This window comes from Palaemon carinicauda, chromosome 3 (assembly GCF_036898095.1).
Source record: "Palaemon carinicauda isolate YSFRI2023 chromosome 3, ASM3689809v2, whole genome shotgun sequence".
Classification (NCBI taxonomy): domain Eukaryota; kingdom Metazoa; phylum Arthropoda; class Malacostraca; order Decapoda; family Palaemonidae; genus Palaemon; species Palaemon carinicauda.
In genome coordinates, this window is record NC_090727.1 from 161,108,741 (window position 1) to 161,134,985 (window position 26,245).

Consider the following 26,245-nt stretch of genomic DNA (forward strand, 5'->3'; position numbering starts at 1 on the left):
TTGAAATTGCAAGCATGTACAGTATTTTATGATACGGTTATTTATTATTCGTTACCTATTTATGTTGAGTTCTCATGAATGAAAGCACGCATTATTATTACAACTAGCCAAGCTACAACCCTAGTTAGATAAGCAGGATGCTACAAGCCTAAGGGCTTCAATAGGAAAAGCAGTCCAGTGAGGAAAGGAACTATATAAATAACAAACTATATATGAGAAGTAATGAATAGAAGATATAAAAATTTTTAAGACCATTAAAAGCGTAAAAATAGATATGTCATGTATAAACTATGAAAAGAGACTCATGTTAACCTGTTCAACAAAAGTGTAATTGTAAAAAAATTGTTATTAAAGTTCCACCGATCCAACCAACAGATAAGGAAGATCATTCCACGGTCAGGTCACAGGTGGAATAACTCCTTCTAGAATACTGATTAGTATTGAGCCTTATGGTGTAAAAGGCAAGGCTATTAAAATTGAATACCTTATACTACTTACAGCATGGTACAAATCTTGTGCAACATGCACAAAGAACTAACTGAACACCGGTGATACATTAATATCCAGATCAGAAGCAAGGAATTTAATAGAACATGTTTAGTCTATCAAATCAAGATGAGAGTGAGCAACTGAAGAACATAATTGAAAATAAGGTAAAATGGGAGAATTAAAACATGTACCTAGGATATATTGATTACCGAAAATCATAAAACCCAACAAGCCAATTTTTATTGTGTAATTGAAAAATAAAAAACTTCTCAAAAGTAAATTTCCAGTCAAGGATCACATGAAGAATTTTAAATGAAATTTATATAATTGAAGAGACGTTGTCAGGGGAAAGATCAGGATGCTGAGGAGCCACCGTCTTCGGCTTGCTTGCAGTCATAAATTACCTCGAGTTTTGTTAGGGTTCAACTGTATTTGCCGTAATTTGCACCTTTCACTAACTTTATGTTAGGGTTCAACTACTTTTGCCTCAACTCCATGCTGTAATTTAGTTATGTACTCACACAAAAGCACTGATATGAAGTCTTATGCTTAAATATTTCGATTGATAGGTATGACTTTGTCATGTTATTTTACATGTGAGTTTTATTTCTTGTATAAGAATATTTTACAAGTTTAATGGAATGTTGATTATATTTCCGAGAATAAATCGAATTTTTTACAAAAATTTTAGTTTATGCATCTTTGCAATGACCTAACACGTATCGTAGCAGATGCTCTCTCTCTCTCTCTCTCTCTCTCTCTCTCTCTCTCTCTCTCTCTCTCTCTCTCTCTCTCTCTCTCTCATGTAATAACACCATTTGCTTAATATCAATTTCATGACGCTTCACAGTTTTCCCCGTAGACATTTCTGACTGTAATTCAATCAGACAGTTTGGTTATATGAAGATATACAATCCCCTCAAAATATTATTTACGCAATTCATAAACTTCTCATTTTTCTTCACGTGGGAAGAAGTGCGCTTTTCGTATACAATGGCACCTTGTTTCTTTCTTTTTTTTCGAAAGAACAAATTTTCAGAAGTTTAGGAAGATCTTTCATGAACTCGTCGCTTAATTGCCTTGTTCAATATATGGTGTCATTTCCTGTGTCTTATATTTATAATATAGACAAGATGTTTGTTTTACTTTGAAACTAAATTTCTCACTGATTTTATTTTCAAATTCTCGTAATATAACGACTTTAATTTTTATGAAATGTACTATTGCCTTGTTTTATATGAAAACGTTCGAACATCAGGTGAAGTTGGGTTAGTTTTTTATATCTACTAAAGTTAGGACATTTGTTTGGTCATGTGATTACGTCCTGTAAGTGTCATTATATGTGTTGATTTTTTTCCCCCGTGAGTTTTATAGGGGAACGAGCTAATAAAGAACATACTGCGTAGTTGACAGAAAGGTTATATTACTCCCTAACTAATGAAGGTTAGATTAAGTTAACATTTTATGTCATGTTGGCAAAGGTAGCTCTTTGGCACTACTGTCTTATTATTATTATTATTATTATTATTATTACTACTACTACTACTACTACTACTACTACTAACTACTACTACTACTACTACTACTACCACTACTTACCAAGCTACAATCCTAGTTGGAAAGCAGGATACTATAAGCCCAAGGGCTCCAACAGATGTTATGGTGGATATTTCGTATCGTACAAAAAACTTATATCGTCGATAACGCATACTGAAGACTTTCTTCACAATATCAACGCGTATTTATTGGGTATATTTGTTTGACCAAAGATATGACTTCAGAAATATTTCCTCAAAAAATGTTTTGTACCCATTTTGTTTGCTTTACAGTTTAGGGTCCTTCTTTAATGTGATAATTCGTGATTCCTATTTTATTCTCGATTATTTTAAAAGGAAATTATTCTTTATTTGTCTTGAAAGTCCCTACCTGTTTAATTAATACTTAGCTTACCAAAATAAAAAAAAAAAAAAAACCTCAAGGTTAGCGTCTTCTTCGACTGACAGTTATAACCGAGATAGAATAACGGACTTTTTTTCGTTTGTTCTGGTTGGTCCACATATCAGGTAATCGTCATAGTTGTTTTATTCCTGTTCATAATGTTTTTCATAAACCTCCAACAACTTCCCACTGCGGTCTATTAAATTCCTTACCTGATCTGGATATTGATCTGTGACAGCGTCGTTAGGCGAGCTATTTTTTGTGCATGTTGCATGAGTTTTTGCACATAATTCAGTCCATCTATTGCATTCAAATCTTCCCAGACTGTGTCATACCGTAGGTATGCAGTTAATTCGCCATTATACGACACAATATTAACTAACATCTTGAAGTTTTATTCCACCTATGACCAGGTTGTGGAATGGTCTTATTCATGGTTAGATTGGTTGAACTTCAGAATTCCGAACATTTTACAAATGCTTGTCTTTTTGAACAGTCTATAAATGACTGATATATCTTAACGTTGTTACTGGTCTTGAAATGTTTTATATATTTCATTCATTACGCACATATAATTTACTTGCTATTTCCTCTCTTCACTGGGCTGCTTTCTTTGTTGGAGCCTTTTGGGTTTGTAGAATTATGCTTTTCCAACCAGATGGAAGCTTGGCTATTGATAATGATAGCAATGATAATATTGATATGTATGAGATTTGGGTCATATGGATTGGCCCTACTGCTCATTAAGCAATTCAGTGTCTAGCCAATGCTCTTTAATACCAATATTTTTCTTTTTATTCTTATAATCTGTTCAACTGTGCGACTCGCTATAACTTTATTATGGTGTTTCTTTTATTTAATAGTTTATTTTTATTTCGTAATGTCAGAATGTAATTTATTGTTATGCATCTAGAATTATTTTGTTTTTATTATTTTCTATTTTGAATAATTTAGAAATAATTCAAAATCATATTAGAACAATGAATTAAATCACTTCATTGTCATACACATTTGCAAAATCGTATCTTCCCCTCCTGTAATTTATTTTGAAAATGTAATCGACCTCATTTTTGTTTGACTGAGTTATTCGGTAATGGACGTACGTGACCATTTCACGCATGGCCTGCGGTTGAATTTTGGCAAGACCTTATCACTGAATACTTGGGGCAGAATGAAATAAGTCGCACCAAAGCTTTGTGATGTCACATGTTTAGCCTTTGCTGCCAATAGCATTCGTGATAAGTGGAGCGAAAGTCGTTTTAAGATGGGTAGATATTAATAGCATTTATATGTATAAACAACAGGTGGTGAATAACTTCCCACCCTTTTTTCCTTATTAATCTTATATAATTCGACAGTGATTTAAGGCTTGTTTTCTGTCTGTATGCACGTGCGGTGGACGGTTGGAAGTCATGGCGTCATTTCTTCATCCTTGGCAGGCATGTTTTTATTTTCCGTCACGCTGTAGATTAGCCTGTAGATACTTCTGTCCACAACACGTTACGCCATTTAAAATTTGCAGCTCGAAAGTCATCCATAACGCCATTTATGTTTTGACATGTTTGAAAATATGGTTTGTTTTGCTGTTGGTGACAAAATAATGAGCATTGACGTAGATAAATACGTTCATAATGTAGAAAGCGAACTGTATTGAATGTAATTTTTTTACAATATTTTTTTCCATTTTGGCTCGGTGTGTGTGTGTGTGTGTGTTATACAAGTAGTTTTGTGGATCACATTCTACTTTTAAATATGATGCAAACTACGCAGTTGGAACCATTTCAGTAACCTCAATTCTGTATGCGATGTCAAGTGATACGTGTCAGAATAAAAAAAAAACACCCAATAATTGTAAAGTTTCATGAAGTTAAGAAAACTTTCATTAAAAAATAAGAAACTAGTGTAACGCCATGGGAAAAAAAATGCCGAAGACACTAGATTGTGCATAATTATTATATGTACAGTAGATTAAATTTATCAATGTTATGTTATAGGACCTGGGAGAAAAGTTTATTTTTACATATTAAAATGTTTATTGCAAGAATCTCTGGGTTTTGTCGTCACCTGTGGTGTCACTTCATAGAGACGTATAGCTTATTCCTGCACCGTCTTACGAATTAATGTAAATTATTATTGATAGGTGAACTGTGAGTATTTTGTGCGCCTTGTAAAATATAAATACTTTAATTTAATCTTAAATATAGTTATTGTTATGTTTACTACCTATTTTTTTCGTTTGCTGTTATTTTTTTTATTATGTGGTGATTTAATTTCTAAGGGAGTAAAACATTAATGTAGGTGTATTACACAACCTACATTTTGATATAGTTGATCGTAACAATAATGTTAACACTCAAATCTAAGGCATTGGACAATCTTTACTAACTAGTCTGTTGTTATGCGTTTTTTTTTTTAAACAATCGACCTCACTCTTATGGCCGAAAATACCATTTACAAACAGAGCATGCTTCCGTGGAATAGAATGGCCATGTTTTGAGAGAGAGAGAGAGAGAGAGAGAGAGAGAGAGAGAGAGAGAGAGAGAGAGAGAGAGAGTACAGTTGAAGTTGATAACATTATAAGTGTTCCTACCGGTCTTCCCTTATCTGAGCACCAGCTATACAGCCAAAATTTTCGTAAATCGAAAATACATAACCGCATTTTAGTAGTCAAATTATAAATTTATAAGTATAAAATAAATGTTCAGATAGAATTCAGGCCATTTTGAATTCCCAGGCTTCGCTACGTCGCACGTATCTCCCCCCCCCCCAACTCTGGTTTTTGTTTTGGCTGTGGTACGGATAATGATCTCCCCTCTCGGGGTTGTTGCTTTCTCTGCTGTTTATCTTATTGTTTATCGGTTACTCTCTTTCCTCTCAAGTGGGATAGGACACTTGCACAGCCTCTTCCTCCTCTAAACCTCCCTCGCACACTCTTCCTGCTTGTTTGGGTTTCATCTTGTCTGATGAATTTATTTGTTTTCCCTTTCTTATGTTCGTTTGAACTCTTATGCAGTCCTCGTGATATGATGCAACTCTCTCTCTCTCTCTTTATATATATATATATATATATATACACACACACACATATATATATATATATATACATATATGTGTATATATATATACATATATGTATATATATATATATATATATATACATATATGTGTATATATATATACATATATGTATATATATATATATATATACATATATATATATATATATATAAATATGATATATATACAGTATATATATATATATGTGTGTGTGTGTGTGTGTGTGTTAATATATCCCAAAATAACTTGTGATATTTGACTGCATAATTCATATTTCATTATATTCTATCTCATTCTTTGACAGTAATATCTGTACTCATCTCCCCTTAAACATTATTTACTGATCATGATAGCTGTTATGCGATTTGATAGAATGTTTATCCGGATTTTGCCGAATAAGCTGTTAACCTGGTTAACTTCTCGTTGTTTACGTGTTGAGAGACATTTAGAAGTTCATTGTTTATTTGAATTGGGAAATATAGTTTATTACCTTGTGATGTAAATGTTTGTGACTGGTATTCAGCGTTTACGTAAAATATTTTGAAACTTGCTTGTGCTTCATCTTGAAGACTAAAATGCGAACATGACGTAATGTTCTTGATGATTAACTTTTTTTTCTTCAATTTTGGGAATTTTATCAGTAAAATGGGTAAACATTATATTACTAGGTTGAAAAAATAACTATTTCGAGTTTTTTCCTTGGGAAAAAAATTGTATTTGCATTTTTGCAGTTTTAGTAATGCTTAAGTACCAAAAACGGCTACTTACATAATGTAGAAAGTTTCGAGTGTATTAACTATGAAAAGGATGAACTTTTAAGTATTTAGAGACATTTGAAAAGTTAAATCCCTTTAATGTCACTTCGTCTGTTTTCTCTATTGAAATGAACCAAGGTTTTAGTAAAGGGATAAATTTATAGGTTGGATTTGAAAATAAAGACATGTCCTGTCATTGCACAAGTAGTTTAATGCTCTTACCAACAGTAAAATATTGGGTTTTAAGAATTATTTATCTGTAAATCATTTTGAGAGTGTCGTAATTAACCTGTTGTTTTATTTTCATAGTTTATTCTTCTCTTGTAGTTTATTTTCTTCCTTGTTTCCTTTTCCTCACTGGGCTATTTTTCCCTGTTGGAGCCCTTGGGTTTATAACATCTTGCTTTTCCAACTAGGGTCATAGCCTAGCTTGTAATAATAATAATAATAATAATAATAATAATAATAATAATAATAATAATAATAATAATAATAATAATAATAATAATAATAATACCAGATCGGGTTTTACGATTCGTTCAAAATATCCTAATAAGTAATGATGGAGCCCACGGTCCAGATTTACCGGAGCCTTGCCCAAGCAAATAGAAATTTTACTGTACGACATCTCGACTTTTGGTTTGTAAGCAGCATTGCTATTTTATTCCCACTGTTCCAGGATATCATGTATCATATGTAGTGGGTCACGAGCATCTGTATCAAGGTCTTAACATATTCAGACCTTGCTCAGTATAAGAACCTATATGGTGAAATGGAGGTAGCTAGTGCCGCTATTTCTGAGACTTAATAATTTCGGGAACAATTTGATAGTTGTACACTAGATTTTCAATTAAAGTAATTTGCCTTAGTAATTTGAAAATTGTATTAACAAGGAACTGTATCATTCTAATGCCAAATGAAATTTTTGTAATGGGAGACAAAAAAAAAAAACTAATTTGGAAAATCTAAGACTCCAATGTTTTAATTTAATTGACTAGCATGCTGTCCCTGGCTATAAGTTCTTCGTGAATAACAAAGATGTGCCCTCCAGACTCTATTACGGACTTGAAATCTCTGAAATTAATTCAATGCAATTTGTATCTCTAAAATACCTTTATATATCTTATTTTGTGCCAAATCGTCAGAAGTAACTCTATCATATTTTATTATTTATGACTGCGTTGAATTAACTAATGGGTCCCAGTGCCTGGCCCTTAGCGTAAATTTTATAATTCAATCCAATTCACCATTTAGCTTTGTGCTCCATATATATCGTAAATGGAAGAGATAAACACAGGTGATTATTTACCAATTGATATTTCATTGGTGTTTTTATGGTATTATTTATGAGATACTCAACGATACGTGTTTGTATGTTAGTGATCCACAAACATTGTGACACGAAGAAATACCGTATTATAATACTATCACTTTAATCCCACTGAAAAGGGTTTTACATTAAGAAGCGTGTCATTTACCTTTATACGAGTATGGTAGCTGTCAGTAGCACAGTCTTTGCTGTTAAGTGTTTGTTTGGTAATTTTAACATTATTGAGGTTTTCTTCAATAACAAACCTTTCCCCTTCCCAGGAGAAACGGGGCTCACGGGACATCGAGACAGAGACCGAACCTGAAGAAGTATTGGCTGTTGATGCAGGTGGGTCATCTTGTTCGCTCTCCTCTGTTTCCGCCTCCCTCTCTGATAAGAGCGTCTCTACTGATAACATCGAAGAGGTCAAGAGTGACGTCCCGTTTGCTGGTAAGTGATTCAAATTTAAGCGATACGTAAAATTCGTGGGTTTTGCATCCTGTTATTTACTATTGATTTTTCTGTAGGGTTCTGAATGGTTTAATCCTGAAAGATAGGGGAAGGTATTAGGAGGGAGAAAATGCTGTGTAGTTTATTAAGATATTTACTTAAAAAACAATATTCTTAATTCAAGGATTCCAGTACTGACTTTGAAATCAGTAATAATTTTGTAACTATATATATATATATATATATATATATATATATATATATATATATATATATATATATATATATATATATATATATATTGCTTATGGCAATCACTTAAGCATTTGGTTTAAACGAAAATCCTTGCTACAACATTGAATGACATCGTAGAATGACATCGTAGAGGGTTAGTACTGTCAGTTTGCTCTGTAGGCATTAATTAAGTCTTTGTTGCATTTGCTTTAGAGCTTTCTATATTACACCTTCGTTCTTGTGTCCTTTCTTCCATCTTGCTGTCCTACCTCCTCTAACTTTTATCTCTTAATGTAAGTTAGCGTTTTACCATAGATGCACTTGGATGCTGAATGGCCTCACAAACCTCGACACTGGCCTGTATAGCCCAAATCCATAAATCCAAACCAACACCGAATGAATGTATTAAAGGATAAGAGCTCTTTCTGTAAATAAAGGTGTGCGAAAGGTCGTATCTTACGCAACATGGGTAGCTACTTATGAGAGGACAAGGCTGTCCCACATAAGGCTTGAAGAATAATGTTCTTGTTTGGGGTTTAAGTGTATTGCATGCCAATACTTTGCCTCAGAGTTTCAACAGTTTTAATCGATATTTTGTCCCAGGTAAGGATAGTAATACCGTAATGCATGATTTTACAGTACATTATATATATATATATATATATATATATATATATATATATATATATATATATATATATATATATAGTGTACACACATTCAGCATTTTTTTATAATGCATGCCACGTAACCCTTTTGAGCGGAAAACTTTCATTTTCCCCCACACTAACATTGATTCTTTTCCCTATTTGCCAGGGCTGTTCCGTGGGAGCATTACGCCCATGGATGGAGCACTAGAGGTGTCTGCCTTAGAACGCCCTCGCTCCCTTGGCACAACCTCATCTCTCAAGCCCTCGCTAGATAGAGGTATTTTGAATTCCTCCAGTATTTTTGTCACTGTTCAACGCTGAATTTTGTCCATAATCATTTGTTTGAGGTTTTCTAATATAGACCTTTCTATTTGGACATAAATAATGTGACCTACAGATATAATGGGTTACCTACTTACAAATTTCCACATGATTTATATAAAATAATTGTTAGTAAGTTTTTATTGAAAAATAATTACAATTTTTTTTTTCTGTCAAAATGTATATGTAAATCTTATCAAATCCACACTACCATCCCTATTATATAGTTGCAGATTTGCTCTCAAAATAATTCACATCGCTATACATTCAAAACATGCCAGATTTGTTTGCTTTTTAGTGGTAGAGGATTTTGTATTTACAGAAATACATCAAAACTTTCCTGCTGTTAACCTTTACTATATGTCCAATTGGTGAATGTGATTTCTTGTGTCAATCATTTTAATTTTAGGATCCTTTAACACACTAACACGAAAGTATCATAATACTATTTATTGTACTTTACATCGCATTTCTATAGTCTATTATTAGGAAGATGATCTTAGCATGCAAACACTTTTGATTAGCAGGGGTATTGATTAACATTTATGTACACCATTACTGTAAAACTACCCTAGAACTTTACTTTAAATAAGTGGATAATCTTCAACTTAAGTAATTATTTCCTTTATTTTTTGTGTTAGTTTTTTAAAAGTTGATTTTGAAATCAAAGGAATTTTCAAAAGATTATTGTTCTGTGCTATTATCTCTTTTTTGTTGCTGGGTTGAAGCTGTTTTAAATGACCTGTTTTGAAAGGCCTGGTTACTTTCTCATCATTAATTTGTCCATCCTTGAAAATTATTCCAGGATGTCGGAACAGTGCCATGGGTAGTTTAGGAGGACGAGACAATATGGGACCAACAAGCGTACCTACCCCAGGAATGGGAAGTCTGCTCTCCCCTTTAGAGGAGGCAGAAGAATGGGCGAGAATCAATGATATTATGGCCAGCTTTGGGGGTGGCTTAGCGAGAGAGAGCGTCTTCATGGCCGAGCTTGAACATGAATTTCAAACCAGACTAGGTTTGTTACAATTTGTAGATTATTTTAGTAGTTTGTAAGATTTCAAGGCTGTTTTGATGAATAACTGTGCTGTATAGCCATTTAGAAGTGATGAATATCCATACTGTAAAGCCATTTAGAAGTAATCCGAGGTTTCATTGATCATAATCAAAACTGGGAAAGTGTATGCCCTTTTATTAGAATTTAGTGAAAAAAATATTCTTTCATTTTTTCTTTTACTTTATAAAAGTAAACAAAAGATCCTGTCTTTGGTGTTTTTGTTTTCCAGAACTAAGAAAAGTGCTTAAGAATAATGAGTTTATCTTTTATTTCCAATTTCTGTAGGACTATCCCTGTCTCCCTCACAACAAGGGTTAGGTCTGTTATCTAGCAGTGGAAGTAGTGAGGATGTTGTAGAAATTACTACATTTGAAGGTGGTGAAAAATCTGTGGGAGCTTGGTTACGTGCACTTGGCCTTCCCCAGTATGAAGATGTATTCATTGCTCATGGATATGATGATACAGACTTCATGGTAAGTGAAAATGAATCTAGTGGGTAGTGTTAGATCCGAAATTGAGATAATGTATGTGATTTTTTTGCATCTTGAACGTAATAAAATAGCTCTAATCATGATAATGTAAGGTTGGCCAACAAAAGATACCTTATGCCATCTGGGAAATATTTTACATCATCAATGTAATTTTAAGGTGTGGAAAGCATCTTTTGTCTCCTATATTTTGAAAATTGAGGAGACATAAATTGATATAAGTTTGGTATACATTGTTGACAAGTTTTTATTCAGTTTCTTGCTGTTGACTTTGTTTAGTATGTTCTTTGCTACTTATATCAAGTAAATTTTTATCACAAATAAAAATTGCAATAAAATAAGAAGTATAATTATTTAACTTTTTCTTAGTAAATTTCTTTATCAAGTAATACATCTATTCTATCATATCAGAATGGTGGTATACTAGAAGCTGGGGATTTACAAGAACTGGGTATTACCCAGCCAACCCACCAACATACTGTGATGAAAGCTGTTTCTCGTCTACCATCCCCTCTCCATGCTTTAAGATCAACATACACCCTCCCTGACACTGTTGAAGCGTGGTTAGACTCTATTAAGTTACCTCAGTATGCACAGAACTTCCATAAAAATGGTTTTGGTGATATGGAAAGAGTAAGAAAAGTTTGGGAAATTGAATTAACTACAGTATTGGAAATCACTCGACCCGGTCACCGAAAAAGAATTTTAGCATCGCTTGGAGAGCGGCCTTTAGAACCTGAACTACCACCTGCACTCAATCCTCATGATTTAAGTCTTGAACTTACAAAGTTGGTGAGTCATTAATTTCCATCATTTCTTGTCAATGCAATCTTGCAAGTGCTGGTTAAAAAAGAACAAAAATATTATGGCACTGTAAGAAAACATTTGGTAATGTTCTGTAGATTTAGTGTGAAATTTAATCAAGAAAAGTCTCTTCAGTTGTCTTTATTGACATTTTAATGACTAACTAATAATATTCCAGAACTCGGACATCTCTCAGCTTAAAGAACAGTTATTCAATGATTTGCCCTCTAGTACTTCTCGGGAACGGCGTCCTCCAGAGACTGCTACAAATACCATTCGTCGTTCAGGCACTAAGAAACGTAACGCACCTCAGCCACCTGCCAAGTAAGGAAAAATTTTTTAAATACATTGTTGTCCTTTATATTAAATTAGGATTAAACTTCATTAAGGTATTTTTTGTTTATGAGAAGCTTTAACTACTATACTCTTAGTTAAAAATATTACACGGCACTGCACAGCTATTTGTAATAGATGAAAAAAACCAGTGTAGTACAGTATATATGATAATGGAATTTGAATTTTGAAATGATTACTAGATGACACTTTGATGCTAGGTTATACAGTACTTTCCCTTTACACACATCATCAGCATGAATGTTTTAACTGCAGATTTTACTTTATAGGGTTAGTTATTAAATGTTCTCTACTCATATCTTCTTGAACACCCATTAGGCATAAATCTTCATCTATTCCCTTTTACCACGATTTCCCCTTATTTTGGGACAGATATTCATCCTCTATATCTACTGTTCTTTGGCTAACAGTTCCTCATCCATTTCCCTCAATCTTTGAGTTTTCAGTTTTTTTCCAGCCTGTGGGCACCCTATATCTTTTAATATCTCATAATGTGATATCTTCCCACTATACCTCAACCATGAACCTTAGTATTCCAATGTTTTACCTTTTCAAAATCTCAATTTTCCTTGTGAGAATTCATGTTTCTACAGTACAGTACACCTTATAGTAGCAAAAGTGATATATATCCATTTTAAGTCTTGTTCTTTATACTAAAAGGGCAATATTTACCAGAAGTTTCATTATCTCTTACCATTTCACCCATGGTGCTACTACTTTTACCCTACTCTCTCCATTCTTGCTTAACAGTCCAGTTTGTCTCTAGGTAATGAAATGCTCTACTTCTTCTAGGACATGCTCATCTATCACAATAGGGTTCCCAGCTCTCTTCTCATCCCCTTTTGCTGTAGTTATAAATATCAAGCATAAAATTTGACTTCTATTGTAATCCAGAGCACCTCTTGTGACACCATCTGTTAAACTACAGCCCTTTTCCCACACACACACATACCAAATAATCAAGCATCTCTTATTTTTTCATCTTTACAAAAACAATACTGAACTTATAGTACTACACTATTTCCATCAACAAAATTCCTAGCCTGAGCCTTATAAACATTCATAAAGGGTTAATGACCTAGAAGCAGCTGGTCACAGGTACCAAGAAAAGTGTATTGATTTGACTACATTTGGAAGGGCATACAGAGCTTTTAAAAACATAATCCCCCCTAAAATGTATATATCATTATCAAGATGAAATAGTCCCTCTCACTATGAAGACATTTTGAAATGTGTATCAGGAGTTGAGATAGCCATTGCTATAAAAAAGTAGCTGCAGCATGGATGAAATGGAAGAGATAACTAAACTATTTACAAGTATTTACTATTTGTTTTATTACTGTAGTAGAGAGAGCTAATAATATTGATACATAAGGCCTGAAGCTGAAGAAAATAGAAGACATTTTATGAATTTGGACCAGTGCCTGGTGCCTGGAAGGCCATGCACCACTTAAATGTAACTGGGGAAAACCCCGGCAGTTCCAATACGAAGTAAAAGCTGACAGAAAGATGGAAGAAAGGAATTGAGAATGGAAGCAAGTCTAAAGTGTGCAACAAAGAGATGCTACAAAGACCTTAAAATAAAGTCTTTGATACACCACATGAGGTGCTTGATGGCACTATCCCCTTTACATGGAAAAGACACTTTGAAAAGATGGTACTAGAATCACAAAGATTAAGAGGTCTTAGACATTGAGGGGAAGAAGGGACAGTTTGCCAAAAAAATACAATATATGTTAGTACTAGAATAAAGGCCTATAGACTTAGCTCAGGAAAACATTAAGAGTACTGTATATATTTAGCCTGTAAACAGTTCATAAATATCATAGACTGAGATATTATTATAATTCCGGCAGTTAGAATGCAGGACGAATGAGACTGAGGAAAACTGTCCCTTTCAGTCCCCCTGAAATGAAAACCTAAACTAAGAATGGTTATGATGATCACCAGCATTCTTGACAACTTGATGAAGTACTGGCATATGTAGAAATTTTTCACATCCAAACTAATGTATGTATCTTCCTAATTGAGATTAATATTAAAGTCTCAAATGCTCTACTACTGCATAATAGTTTGGACATGATACATATACAGTAATAAAAGCGAGTTACCACATACAGTATATACTTCGCTTTTTTTACATTTGTTATTTTTAAGTTCAACGTAATCTTATCAAATTTTAATTGAATTAATCTTTGCCTATTCCTTTGCAATAAAAATGAATGTTTTATTTTCACAATTGTAAGATGTGTTTATTCCAATAGTGAAATTAATCATCATCATTAGGGTTTGAAATTTGTTGTATATAAAATGTTGCAGGCTAGTCTTAAAAGTTAGAGACTTGACACTGAGCTGGTTTAAGTACTTATACAGTAATGTTATCAAATGCCATAAAAGTGTTGAAATATTTGGTTTCTAACGTTTTGGATCATAGATCTTGAGGCCCTTGTCTGAGGAAATTCCCATCCACTCTGTACCGCTTTATTAAACTGACAGCTAACAGTTCTGTTATTACCTAGTACCTGTAGAGTACTTCTTTACCAGATCATCAATGCAGAGTAACACAGTGAAATTTTATGGGGTTTCTTTCGAGATTTGACTACCACCGGTAATTTTTTTTTCTTAGTAAATGTTTAAATTACATATATCAAGTAGCTTATTTCTGCTTTAGTAGAAATTTTGTATTGATGCAGCAATGTCTACTATTCACCATGTGCACACAGCTTAATCTAAGGAAAAAAATATTTATCCTCTTACGCTATTTTGTAAGCATACAGTAATGCATTGTAGTTAAGTCACTGCTTATAAATTCACATCATTTGACAGAGCCCCACGTGCACAACCCACTATAGATTTGTGCGGGACAGATGACATTGGTCATCTTAATATTCGGGACCCTTCCCAGTTGGTCGTTGGAGTGCCTAATACTTTACTCACTCAGTGGAGACATCACCCAAATGCACTAGTCACATCTAGTGTACAATATGTTGCACAAGTAAGTAAAGAGCCTCCTATCATTTTAATTACTTAGTGTTATTACAGTATCTGAACATTAAATTCCAAGTTATACTAGTATATGCTAGCTTTAGTATTTTTTTTATCAAGTTACAGTACTTATAAACCTTTTACTTACTTAAAAAAAAAGTATTTAATTCTTTTTCAATAAAATAAGAACATGAAATTTGAAAATTGCTAGTTTTTTTTTTTTAGTTCTGTGAAGCATGAGTATCAAGGAAAGATTAACCAAATAATAGGAACTAAGAGTAAAAAGTAATATAAATAAATTTCTTTTTCAGGAATGAGGGTTTTGTAATAAAGTACTGAATTCAGTGGTAATATTATATTGTACAGTTATGATAAATTTAGATTTCATAGAAGTTGATGCTTTTATTGATATTAAAGAATAGATTTTTAATCTTATGTAGTATATGCTACTGGGAAAAGATACAATAATAACCTTTGAGTTTTGAAAATCTACACTATACTGAGCACTATTATATTCATTTTAAAGATTGTATTAGTCTACACTTGTCTATATTTTAAATTTTGTCATAAATAATTTTAAATCAAAACAGGCAATACTGTATTAAACTTATTTTTGAAATTGTACATCATCCTAAAAGAAGTATTATATTTGATTTTACAGTACCTTGGCTCCACACATGTAAAGGAGCTTAAGGGTACAGAATCAACCATGAAGTCCATCCAGAAGCTTAAAAAGTCAACCAGTGAAGGTGCCAAAATACCTAAAATAGTATTATCTGTTTCATATAGAGGAGTAAAGTTCATTGATGCTGCAACACAGGTATGTTGGATAGTTACACATATCCTTTTTCATTTGTAATAAATTTATTTTAGTAGATTATTTGTTTTTAGAAACAATTTGAACAACTACACCAATACTCTGTCAGAAGATTGTAACTTAATGGGATGTTTATACAGCTGTAAAAGTTTCTGGCTTACATTGATGTTTTTTTGTTTTTATTTCAGGCTCTTGTTTGTGAACATGAAATTCGCAATATTCATTGTGCATGTCAAGATGCTGATGATTTATCACACTTTGCATATATAACCAAAGATTTGGAAACCAAAGGGCACTACTGCCATGTCTTCAGAGTACAATCTAGGGTAAGTATATTAAGAAATATTATTTGAAAAAGTGTGTTCTCTATGTATTTACATGTTAATCTTAGACCCCATGGTATAATTTTCTGTGTACATCATTTGTTCTTCATTGAGCCTTGTAGTTTGACTAACAAAGTTGGATAACTGTAACAGTTCTTAATTTTTAATCTTAGGAACTTGCCACAGAAGTCATCCTCACGTTGGGTGAAGCTTTTGAAGTTGCATACCAATTAGCACTTAGAGAGCAACCATATTCCAATCAGTCTGATGAACAGAAACTTGCTCATGGACATAGTCGTTCAAAATCTGAGCACATTAGAAATCACCGGACGCTCTCTAATGGTTCTGCTCATTCTCATACGAGGTAGGTTCTTTATTATGTATTTTAAAAGCTGTTAAAAGGAAAAAATATTGATTAGGTTTCATGAACATTTTTTTAAAGGCTTATTGCACAGGCAGTCATGCCAAATGCAAGTCTAGATAAGAAAAGAAAACTACATTTAATAGTCCATATAATGAAGAAAGTGAGACTTTATCAGACTGTTTTAGAAGGAAAATTAAATCATGTACTTCCTAAACTTAGAGGTGGAAGAGATGGAGTCATTTATCCATTGACCAGTCTGGATTTTCCAGTAGAAATGTCATACAATATTATTGGCTAAGATAGCATTAGAACTGAGCTGGTTTATTCAACTTTCATTTTTATAGTGAAAAATATACCACCACAGAATTGTGTAATATTCAGAGCCTTAGATACCTTTCAGAACCATTTTCCAAACAAATTAATTTACAGTAAGTAAATTTTTGTTCCACAAATTATATGGTGTTAATGTTAAAACATGCTGGATTTTTGTCCATTCTGGCATAAAATTAAGTGAATATTCTAGTATAGCAGCTAAAGCTACATCTGCTGTGACTAGAACAAAAGTATCCATTCCACTTAGTGGATATTTAACATTGTGCTGAAACATAAATATCTTTTGATAACTGGCTGTCTTTATAACAAATAACACCATTTAAACCCAGCATTTGGATTGTGTCATTCTTCAAACCAAAATAGTACCACATTAACGATATTACCCCTTGACTTATTCGATCAAGCATAAATGGATGGTGCACATTTCATGAATGGTCCACACAATGTTGTGCACTGAAAGATAAATTACAATGAATGTCAAGTCTTGGAAACATTTTGTTAAGGATATTGACAGAATCTTCATCTTTTCCAATATGTAATATTCAATCCTTATATTGTTGGGGTAATGTCCTGTGTGGTCTTCACAGATTTTCCTGTATAAAGCTAGAACAGGGTATCCAAAAACAACATATATCAAAGAAATATTGTCCCCCATGCTCTAGGGCAAGTATTTCAATGTGCAAGGCAGACTCATTGTGTATAAGGGAGACCCTTGAATTCAGGTTTTTTTTTAACTCCAATGCATTAGTCATCTGGCCATCATTGACAGGTCATCACCGAGAATCATCTCTACTACTGGAGACAATGTTACTTGCACAATAACTTGCGTCCAACTGCCATCCTATTTACCACCACGTTAACACTAGTGTTTTTCGACTCCTTTTAAATAAGAAATCTGTGCTTACTGTTAAGTAACAGGAATTAAGTTATGATTAGTGTAGTTATTATCCACTATTCTAATTAATAACATTAACATAGAGGATTAATTTAATGTTGAAGTTTGCCATTGATAGTTTTTGCTATGGATTCTTTCAGCCTATACAGGTAGGTCATCACTAATCCAGCAACTTTGGGACCGGGGGTGCCGGATTATCCATATATTACAGGTAGTCATCAACTTTCGACCTATAAAGGGACTGAGTTTCCGTAGATTTATTAAGATGGGTCATTATTCAACAATTATATTTTATCAATATTTTCTTACCGTGTATCATTATTCCATTTTGTTGTTTAATAGAATATCATATGCTCTATTAAAGCATTTTTGTATTCTATTTTTCAATTTCGAAAGAATTTTAAACATCAAGACTTAACCTAACTATTTTGTTCATCTTAAGTTATGATCAGCTGATCGGAAGGTCTCGCTACTGTATCAAAAGATTGCGCACATACAAGTGGCGTATTATATAATTTCTTTTAAATATCTACATGATGAATATTATATCAGCACTAATATGTTATAGGATATCACAGTTTTCATAGTTCGTTTGAAGCCATTATTATTAGTTATCATCAGAACACCTTTACACTCACTCTGTGTATGTGTGTGAGACAATGTGTGCGTGGCCACATTCGGGGAGTTATTTTTAAAGCTTCATACAGTACATGTATTTAATTTTCTATTCATTATTAAGCCATCATATTTCATTAGGCATTATTGTAGTTTATTAAAGCATGTTTATATTCAATTTCTTCAATTTCTTGAGCATTTCAATATAATCAACAAATACTTTTGGTAGGCATCAATCTCAAGGTCATGCTACCGTATTGCGATTACGCACACATACAGTACGAATAACACGGAGCTATTTATATAATCATCTTAATTTATCCGAAATCTCTTCATAATGAATATTACATCAGCACCAATATCCAATAGTCACATTACCCATACAGTTCGTTTAAAGACATTATTTATCATAAGAATAAGTGTTTTCTCTCTTTCAATTCACTGTTAAATCTTCATATATTTTTAGACATTATTAGAAAGGATAAAATTAATATTATTAATATTACATAACATACTTGGTAAGATATCTGTTGCTGCAAAAGCTTACTTATACACAGATGCATTTGTTTGTTCGTTATGATCAGTGATGAAACTTTAAACAAAGCAGTGGTTGCGGTGCTATGTTGCGTGTTTAGCAAAAGCATGATAATAAAATTGTCTTTATTCAATTTATTTTGGATTTTTAAGTATACAACAAAAGCTAGCCTATGCACTGATGGTTTTGTAATTCATTCAAATTTTAATTAATTTTCGACCTCGTCCCATTTGAAGGTTTGTCTTATGCGCGGAAATGTACGGATGTTTCTGCTTGTGAAGCTAGATTGTTTTCAACAATACACTATAAACTGTTTTCCTGCTGAAATGAGGGTGTGGCTTGTATTTGTTTACGTTGGAAACAGCGCTGTCAACCGGCCAGTAGCGAAAATAATTGAGAAACGGTGCCGCCAACCAACCGGCCAGTAGCGAAAATAATGCCGGTTAACTGATGTTCCTGGATTATAGATTACCGGATTAGTGATGGTCAACCTGTTTAGACTTCCACTCCCCGGCTTTTTTTTTTTTTTTTACAGCAGATGACTTACTTTTTATATACGTAGACTTAACTTTTAGTAATCATAGATTTCGTTACTCCCATGGTACTGAGAACCACATAATATTTTAGGCAATTCCAAATTTTTATTCTTTAGTGAATCTCACATTTAGGACTACTGTATGCAGCCTGACATGTTCAAACCAACCGCCTTTCTTTATACCCAGCCTTTGTGGTATTCCCCTCCTACACAACGCCACTTCTCTGGCCGAGTCTTCCTTATTCTCCCAGTGTCCATCATGAAAGCATTATTCACAATTGTTTATTAGGAAACAGTGTCAAGTTGAAGAGAAGAGTCTGACCTAGTTATTACTCCTTTCCCTAAATTCATCTAAGGGGCGAGTATTTATTCGATAGTTAGAGGAAGGGGCTAGTCTTCTGGGTTTTAATATTTTCAATAGAGTAGCCTTATCCATAAAATGTTCTTCCTAATTAAAGACTTTTAAGGATTGCATTAATAAGCTTAATCCTTAACCTATTGGTTTGGTAAACCATGGGTTTTGACTATTGTAGTTAGGGAAAGAGAGTATGCCTCACTTTCTTTTCCCTCTATTCATCCAAGGAGCGACGATCTAATTGATAGATAGGGGAAGGGATTAGTCATTTTCTGAGCCTCTCTCTCTTTTAAATACTGTATGGACCCAAGTAATAGTAGATGCAGAGGTAGACTCCTTTCCTTGGATCATACTAAAAAATGTTTTTGATTATATATTTATATTACATAAGTAAATTACTTATAGATTAAATACAGTATAATGTGATAATCCAGCTAACCCTGAGGGGCCATAAGTGGTGTCTATATCATAGAGATTGTTACACATCCTGGGCCAGGGCTTGAAATCCTGTCAACTGTCCCATGTGGACTCATTCCGCAGGCTTGAGAGAAAGTGTCACTTTTCTCCTTTCAATATGGGTGAAAGGTTTTCGCTAAGATCACTGTTTCTTCCGAGTATTTACCCAGTAAGAACTTGGCAATCTCGTCTGCCCAATGACAGTAAATTCAGTACAAATGGATTTTGGAGAAGGGGTTCGGGGGATGATTTACACCCTAAAGAGACTTCAGTCTTCCCTCGAAGGCATCCTTTGGGTGCTACCTCGAGGTTTGGTCTTCTTGCTTGGATGGCTCCAACAGAAATTTCCACAAAGCAGGTTAACAGTCTACTTGGATTCCAGAATCTTCTGTCCCTAGTGGACGCCTGTTATTGCAGATAGTTGAGGCTTCAACCAGCTCTCTCTACAGTAACTATGCTGAAGGTTCTACTAATCCTGTGGTGGTAGGGTTTTTTGGGTTATCAGGTTCAGGGAAAAACCTTCTGTGTGGGTTATACTGCCTGAATAGTCTTTTTTTGGGTTTGGTGATGGGTGGGGGGAGTTGGTGGAGGTGACTGCTTTTATGAATGTTGAGAAGGTGGACCTAGTAGAAAAACTTTGGCCCAAGTTGATTATTTTTTTGGTATAGGGGTACTGATCTGTTTGCCAATATAAAATTTAAAATCTTACAGAATTCCCCAAATCCAGTGGAGGTTTAAAGATCCATTCCTTAAAGTATGCCTCCAGCATATCTTGATATTGTAAAAGTCTGCCCTAAACAGCCTGGCAGAGACTGTCTCAGAAGCTTGGGTTTTTTCTGGACCACAATAGGATGATGATTTAGTGGTCGGAATGACAGTGCCAGGCCAAAAATGCTCTACTTGGCGAAGATGGAATAGAAATCAATGAGAGAAGTTGCTAAAAGGAGAAATAAGGAAATAAATAAACATTTTGGGAGTAATTAATAAAAAATATAAAACACTCTATGATCAGTAAAAACAACATTAAAGGTCTTTCATATTTATAAACTACGAAGAGAGAATTGTCAACCTGTTTAACCTAAAAACATTTGCAGAAAGCTTGTGCTTCTAAAGTTACATCAACCACCAGATTATGTTCCACAATCAGGTCACAGCTGGAATAACTCTTCCAGAATACTGTGTAGTCTTGACTACACAGAATCTACTGCACACTGAGTACTATATACAGGATGGTACAGTCTTGGACAATCTGAATGCAAATGATGCTCAGAACCATGAAAAATCTTGTGTAACATATACAAAAAATTAACTGAACGACAGTGCCAGAGATTACAGCAATATCAAGATCAGGCACAAGAAATTTAACAGAATGCAAGCTTTTGTCCAACAAACCAGGATGAGAGTACAGTAACTAAAAACTGGACAAGAGAAAAATACTCGAAGCAAGGTATCACGAGTTTGAAGGCTTCACAGAACTTAGAAAGTTTTCGTAAATGTTTTCTCCCAGAGAAATTGTATACTCTAATAAGTACTGCAATAATCCATTGCTTCTACAATATATGCCAATCATCTAGATAGACAGCACCCTGTGGCGTGAGCCCAGGCCAGTAGCAGAGTGAAAAGACAGGTGAAGACTTTAAGTCCTGTCAATAGACAGTAACCTAGTACCCTGATATACCGTGTTTGCTACGATGAACTTTAGGTTCTTCCTGGAGGGAGAATGTACTGGGATCTGAAAGTATGTAGCCTTCAGGTTGACTGTCACCATAAAGTCCAGGGGATTGATCACCTGCCTGGCCATGGCTGCAATCTCCATTTTGAATGGAGTCTGCACAGCAAACTTGTTCAAGACCAAGAGGTCTATGTCTGGTCTTCCAGACACCTTCTCGACAAGAAAGAATCAATCGATGAAGCTAGGGGACCAGTCAAAGAGCTCCTGGAGAGGGCCCTTCTCTATCATGGTCTGGACTAATGCCTGAAAGGTATGGTATTTTGTCTATCAATGACAAAAGGAGGATGACATCACTGGTGGAGGAATCGGAGGAGGAAAGCTGATGAATGGGCCACTCCTACATCTGGATTGTTGGCATCCCACACTGGTGGTGTGTTGGGAGGAATTTTTTTTCACTCCTAGTGGGGACGTTTACCTCGCCTCTTTTATCTTCACCTCCCGTGCCTCCGACCTTTTAGATTAAAAAAGGGCACCTGCTATTGTGTTTCCCATTTAAAGGTGGACTGTATGGGACAGGGATCATCCTTCAAGGTAGTCCTATGATCCTGTCTTGGTAGAGGCAAAGATCTCTTTTTGGACAGAAGAAGAAGAGGCTTGGAGACACTGGAAAGACACAGCCTGGTATAAAAGGGAGTCTTAGCTCACCTTCCGCCACTTCTCAGCCAAGGCCTCAACATCCTCCATTGGGAAAAGACAAGGACCCTTGATGAAAGTGTTCCTCAGTTGTAAAACCTCCCTGCCTTTGAAATTTGGAAGCAACGCACCATCGGGCCTCTTTAAGACCCATATGACCCATTGGTTGGCAACCTGATGGGTAAAGAACTCCACCGCCCTAGTCCCTGTGAGGAAAAAGTTCTTAAACCCTACGCTTAGTGGGGTCCGTGAGATCCTCTGTGTTATCTAGAAAACCGACAGTACCCAATCAGTAAGTTCATTCAGGGGGCTGCTTTTAGGGTTGCCATGGTCATGTTTAAGATGATGGAAGCTGCAAAGAAAATAAGTTGGGAGGCCTATTGATCTGCCGAGATGCCCTGTGCTAAGGCAAAAACTGTATGATCAAGTGGGAAGATAGTGGAAAAGGCTCCTCTGGTCTTTTAGTAGTTCCGCTGATGTGCAAATGCCGGAGGTATGATCTTAGAGGATTAACCTCCCCCTAAGCAAGTCTTTCCACGCTAGCACCGGGGCAACCCCCTTGTCCAGGCCAGAATCGACCAAGGAAGTGCCAATCATGGTCTGTCGGTACAGGAAGCCTGGCAGTCTATCATTGGCTGCCTTCCTACCCTTATGGGGGTAGCAAGAAGCCTCACCAAGATCATTCACCTTCCTGATGCGGGCAAACACCTGCAGGAAGGTGGACTCCGATAACCCTTCCGCTGTGTCAGGAACCTTCGGACAGGCTGATCAAGAGTTGTTTGATTCAAAGTCTGATTCTTTGTTGTAATCCTTCTCTGACACCGTACCCGGCCAGTGTCGAGGGGGGTCGAAAGATTCTCACTTTCCTCTCTGAAACTATGCCAATGAGATCTAGAGGAGCTCTCCACAGTGTCTGTCCAAAGGGAATCTATAGACTCCGAAGCCTGGAATTCCTGTGAAATGTTATTTTTATTAGTAAAATAAATTTTTGAATATACTTACCCGATAATCATGTAGCTGTCAACTCCGTTGCCCGACAGAATTCTATGGAGGGATACGCCAGCTATCACAATACTAGAAGGGGGTGTACTTACCAGCGCCACCTGTGGCCAGGTACTCAAGTACTTCTTGTTGACACCTCCTCAATTATTCCTCGGTCCACTGGTTCTCTATGGGGAGGAAGGGAGGGTCGATTAAATCATGATTATCGGGTAAGTATATTCAAAAATTTATTTTACTAATAAAAATAACATTTTTCAATATTAAACTTACCCGATAATCATGTAGCTGATTCACACCCAGGGGGGTGGGTGAAAAACCAGTGTACAAGACTAAAGGATAGCTAAGTATCCCGTATTTCATATAATCAGTTATCCACAATAACAATGAAATAATAAGTACCTGGTAAGGAAGTCGACTTGAACCGTTACTCTGCCTTTAATAAGATCGTCTTCCTTACTGAGCGCAGCGTTCCTCTTGGGAGGCTGAATCAACTCAAAGGTGCTAAAGTATACAGGGCTGCAACCCATACTAAAGGACCTCATCACAACCTTTAACGTCGGCGCTTCTCAAGAAAGAATTGACCACCCGCCAAATCAACAAGGATGTGGAAGGCTTCTTAGCCGACCGTACAACCCATAAAAAGTATTCAAGAGAAAGGTTAAAAGGTTATGGGATTATGGGAATGTAGTGGCTGAGCCCTCGCCTACTACTGCATTCGTTGCTACGAATGGTCCCAGGGTGTAGCAGTACTCGTAAAGAGACTGGACATCTTTGAGATAGAATGATGCGAACACTGACTTGCTTCTCCAATAGGTTGCATCCATAACACTCTGCAGAGAATGGTTCTGTTTGAAGGCCACTGAAGTAGCCACAGCTCCCACTTCATGTGTCCTTACCTTCAGCAAAGCAAGGTCTTCTTCCTTCAGATGAGAATGTGTTTCTCTAATCAGAAGCCTGAATAGTAAGAAACTGAGTTCTTAGAACTTGGAAAAGAAGGTTTCTTGATAGCACACTATAAGGCTTCTGATTGTCCTTGTAAAGGTTAAGACCTTTTTAGATAGTACCTAAGAGCTCTAACTGGGCAAAGTACTCTCTTCAGATCATTCCCCACCAAGTTGGACAGGCTTGGGATCTCGAACGACTTAGGCCAAGGACGTGAAGGAAGCTCGTTTAGCAAAAACCGAGCTGCAAGGAACATGTAGCCGTTTCAGATGTGAAAACAATGATCCTGCTGAAGGCGTGGATCTCACTTACTCTTTTAGCTGTTGTCAAGCACACGAGGAAAAGAATTTTTAATGTGAGGTCCTAAAAAGAGGCTGATTGGAGAGGTTCAAATCTTGATGACATAAGGAACCTTAGGACCACGTCTAGATTCCAGCCTGGAGTGGACAACCGACGTTCCTTTGAGGTCTCAAAAGACCTAGGGAGGTCCTGTAGATCTTTGTTGGTGGAAAGATCCAAGCCTCTGTGGCGGAAAACCGCTGCCAACATACTTCTGTAACCCTTGATCGTAGGAGCTGAAAGGGATCTTACTTTCCTTAGATATAACAGGAAGTCAGCAATCTGGGTTACAGTGGTACTGGTTGAGGAAACTGCATTGGTCTTGTACCAGCTACGGAAGACTTCCCCTTGAGACTGATAGATTCTGAGAGTGGATGTTCTCCTTGCTTTGGCAATCGCTCTGGCTGCCTCCTTCGAAAAGCCCCTAGCTCTTGAGAGTCTTTCGAAAGTCTGAAGGCAGTCAGACGAAGAGCGTGGAGGATTGGGTGTACCTTCTTTACGTGAGGTAGACTTAGAAGGTTCACTCCTAGAGGAAGAGTCCTGGGAATGTCGACCAGCCATTGCAGTACCTCTAAGAACCATTCTCTCGCGGACCAGAGCGGAGCCAACCAACGTCAGCCGTGTCCCTTTGTGAGAGGAGAACTTCTGAAGTACCCTGTTGACAATCTTGAACGGCGGGAATGCATACAGGTCGAGATGGAACCAATCCAGCAGAAAAGCATCCACGTGAACTGCTGCTGGGTCTGGAATCGGAGAACAATACAACAGGAGTCTCTAGGTTATCGAGGTAGTGAACAGATCTATGGTTGGCTGACCCCACAGGGCCCAAAGTCTGTTGCAAACATTCTTGAGAAGGGTCCACTCTGTGGGGATGACCTGACCCTTCCGTCTGAGGTGATCTGCCATGACATTCATACCGCCCTGAATGAACCTCGTTACCAGTTAGCTTTCGATCTTTAGACCAGATGAGTAGGTCCCTTGCGATCTAGAACAACTTCCACGAAAGAGTCCCTCCCTGCTTGAAGATGTAAGCCAGGGCTGTGGTGTTGTCAGAGTCCACCTCCACCACTTTGTTAAGCTGGAGGGACTTGAAGTTTATCAAGGCCAGAATAACCGCCAACAACTCCTTGCAATTGATGTGAAGTGTCCTTTGCTCCTGATTCCATGTTCCCGAGCATTCTTGTCCGTCCAAAGTCGCACCCCAGCCCGTGTCTGATGCGTCCGAGAGGAGACGGCGGTCGTGTTTCTGAACAGCCAAAGGTAGACTTCCTTGAGAAGAAAGCTGTTCTTACACCACGCGAGAGAAGACCTCCTCTCTTCGGAAACAGGAACTGAGACCGTCTCTAGCGTCATGTCCTTTATCCAGTGAGCAGCTAGATGATACTGAAGGGGGGGGAGGTTGAGTCTCCCTAACACGATGAACAGGGCCAGCGATGAAAGTGTCCCTGTTAGACTCATCCACTACCTGACTGAGCATC

The 26,245-nt window shown here is 36.0% G+C and overlaps 1 protein-coding gene across 9 annotated transcripts in view; it reads left to right on the top strand.

The window, feature by feature from the left end:
- LOC137638734 (ankyrin repeat and sterile alpha motif domain-containing protein 1B-like) overlaps positions 1-26,245 on the top strand; it is a 182,360-nt gene that overhangs the window by 140,108 nt on the left and 16,007 nt on the right. For 8 of the 9 annotated variants that reach the window (XR_011044177.1, XR_011044178.1, XM_068371072.1 and 5 more), the window contains 10 exons: positions 7,830-7,998; positions 9,049-9,159; positions 10,009-10,221; positions 10,546-10,733; positions 11,160-11,540; positions 11,731-11,876; positions 14,733-14,901; positions 15,553-15,711; positions 15,897-16,034; positions 16,205-16,395. Coding sequence is in view for 7 of the 9 variants with exons in the window: in XM_068371072.1 (XP_068227173.1) it covers positions 7,830-7,998; positions 9,049-9,159; positions 10,009-10,221; positions 10,546-10,733; positions 11,160-11,540; positions 11,731-11,876; positions 14,733-14,901; positions 15,553-15,711; positions 15,897-16,034; positions 16,205-16,395 (1,865 nt within the window). In the remaining 2 variants the exon portion in view is untranslated. The remainder of the gene's footprint in view (positions 1-7,829; positions 7,999-9,048; positions 9,160-10,008; positions 10,222-10,545; positions 10,734-11,159; positions 11,541-11,730; positions 11,877-14,732; positions 14,902-15,552; positions 15,712-15,896; positions 16,035-16,204; positions 16,396-26,245) is intronic. The other variant, XM_068371073.1, reaches the window with a different exon arrangement.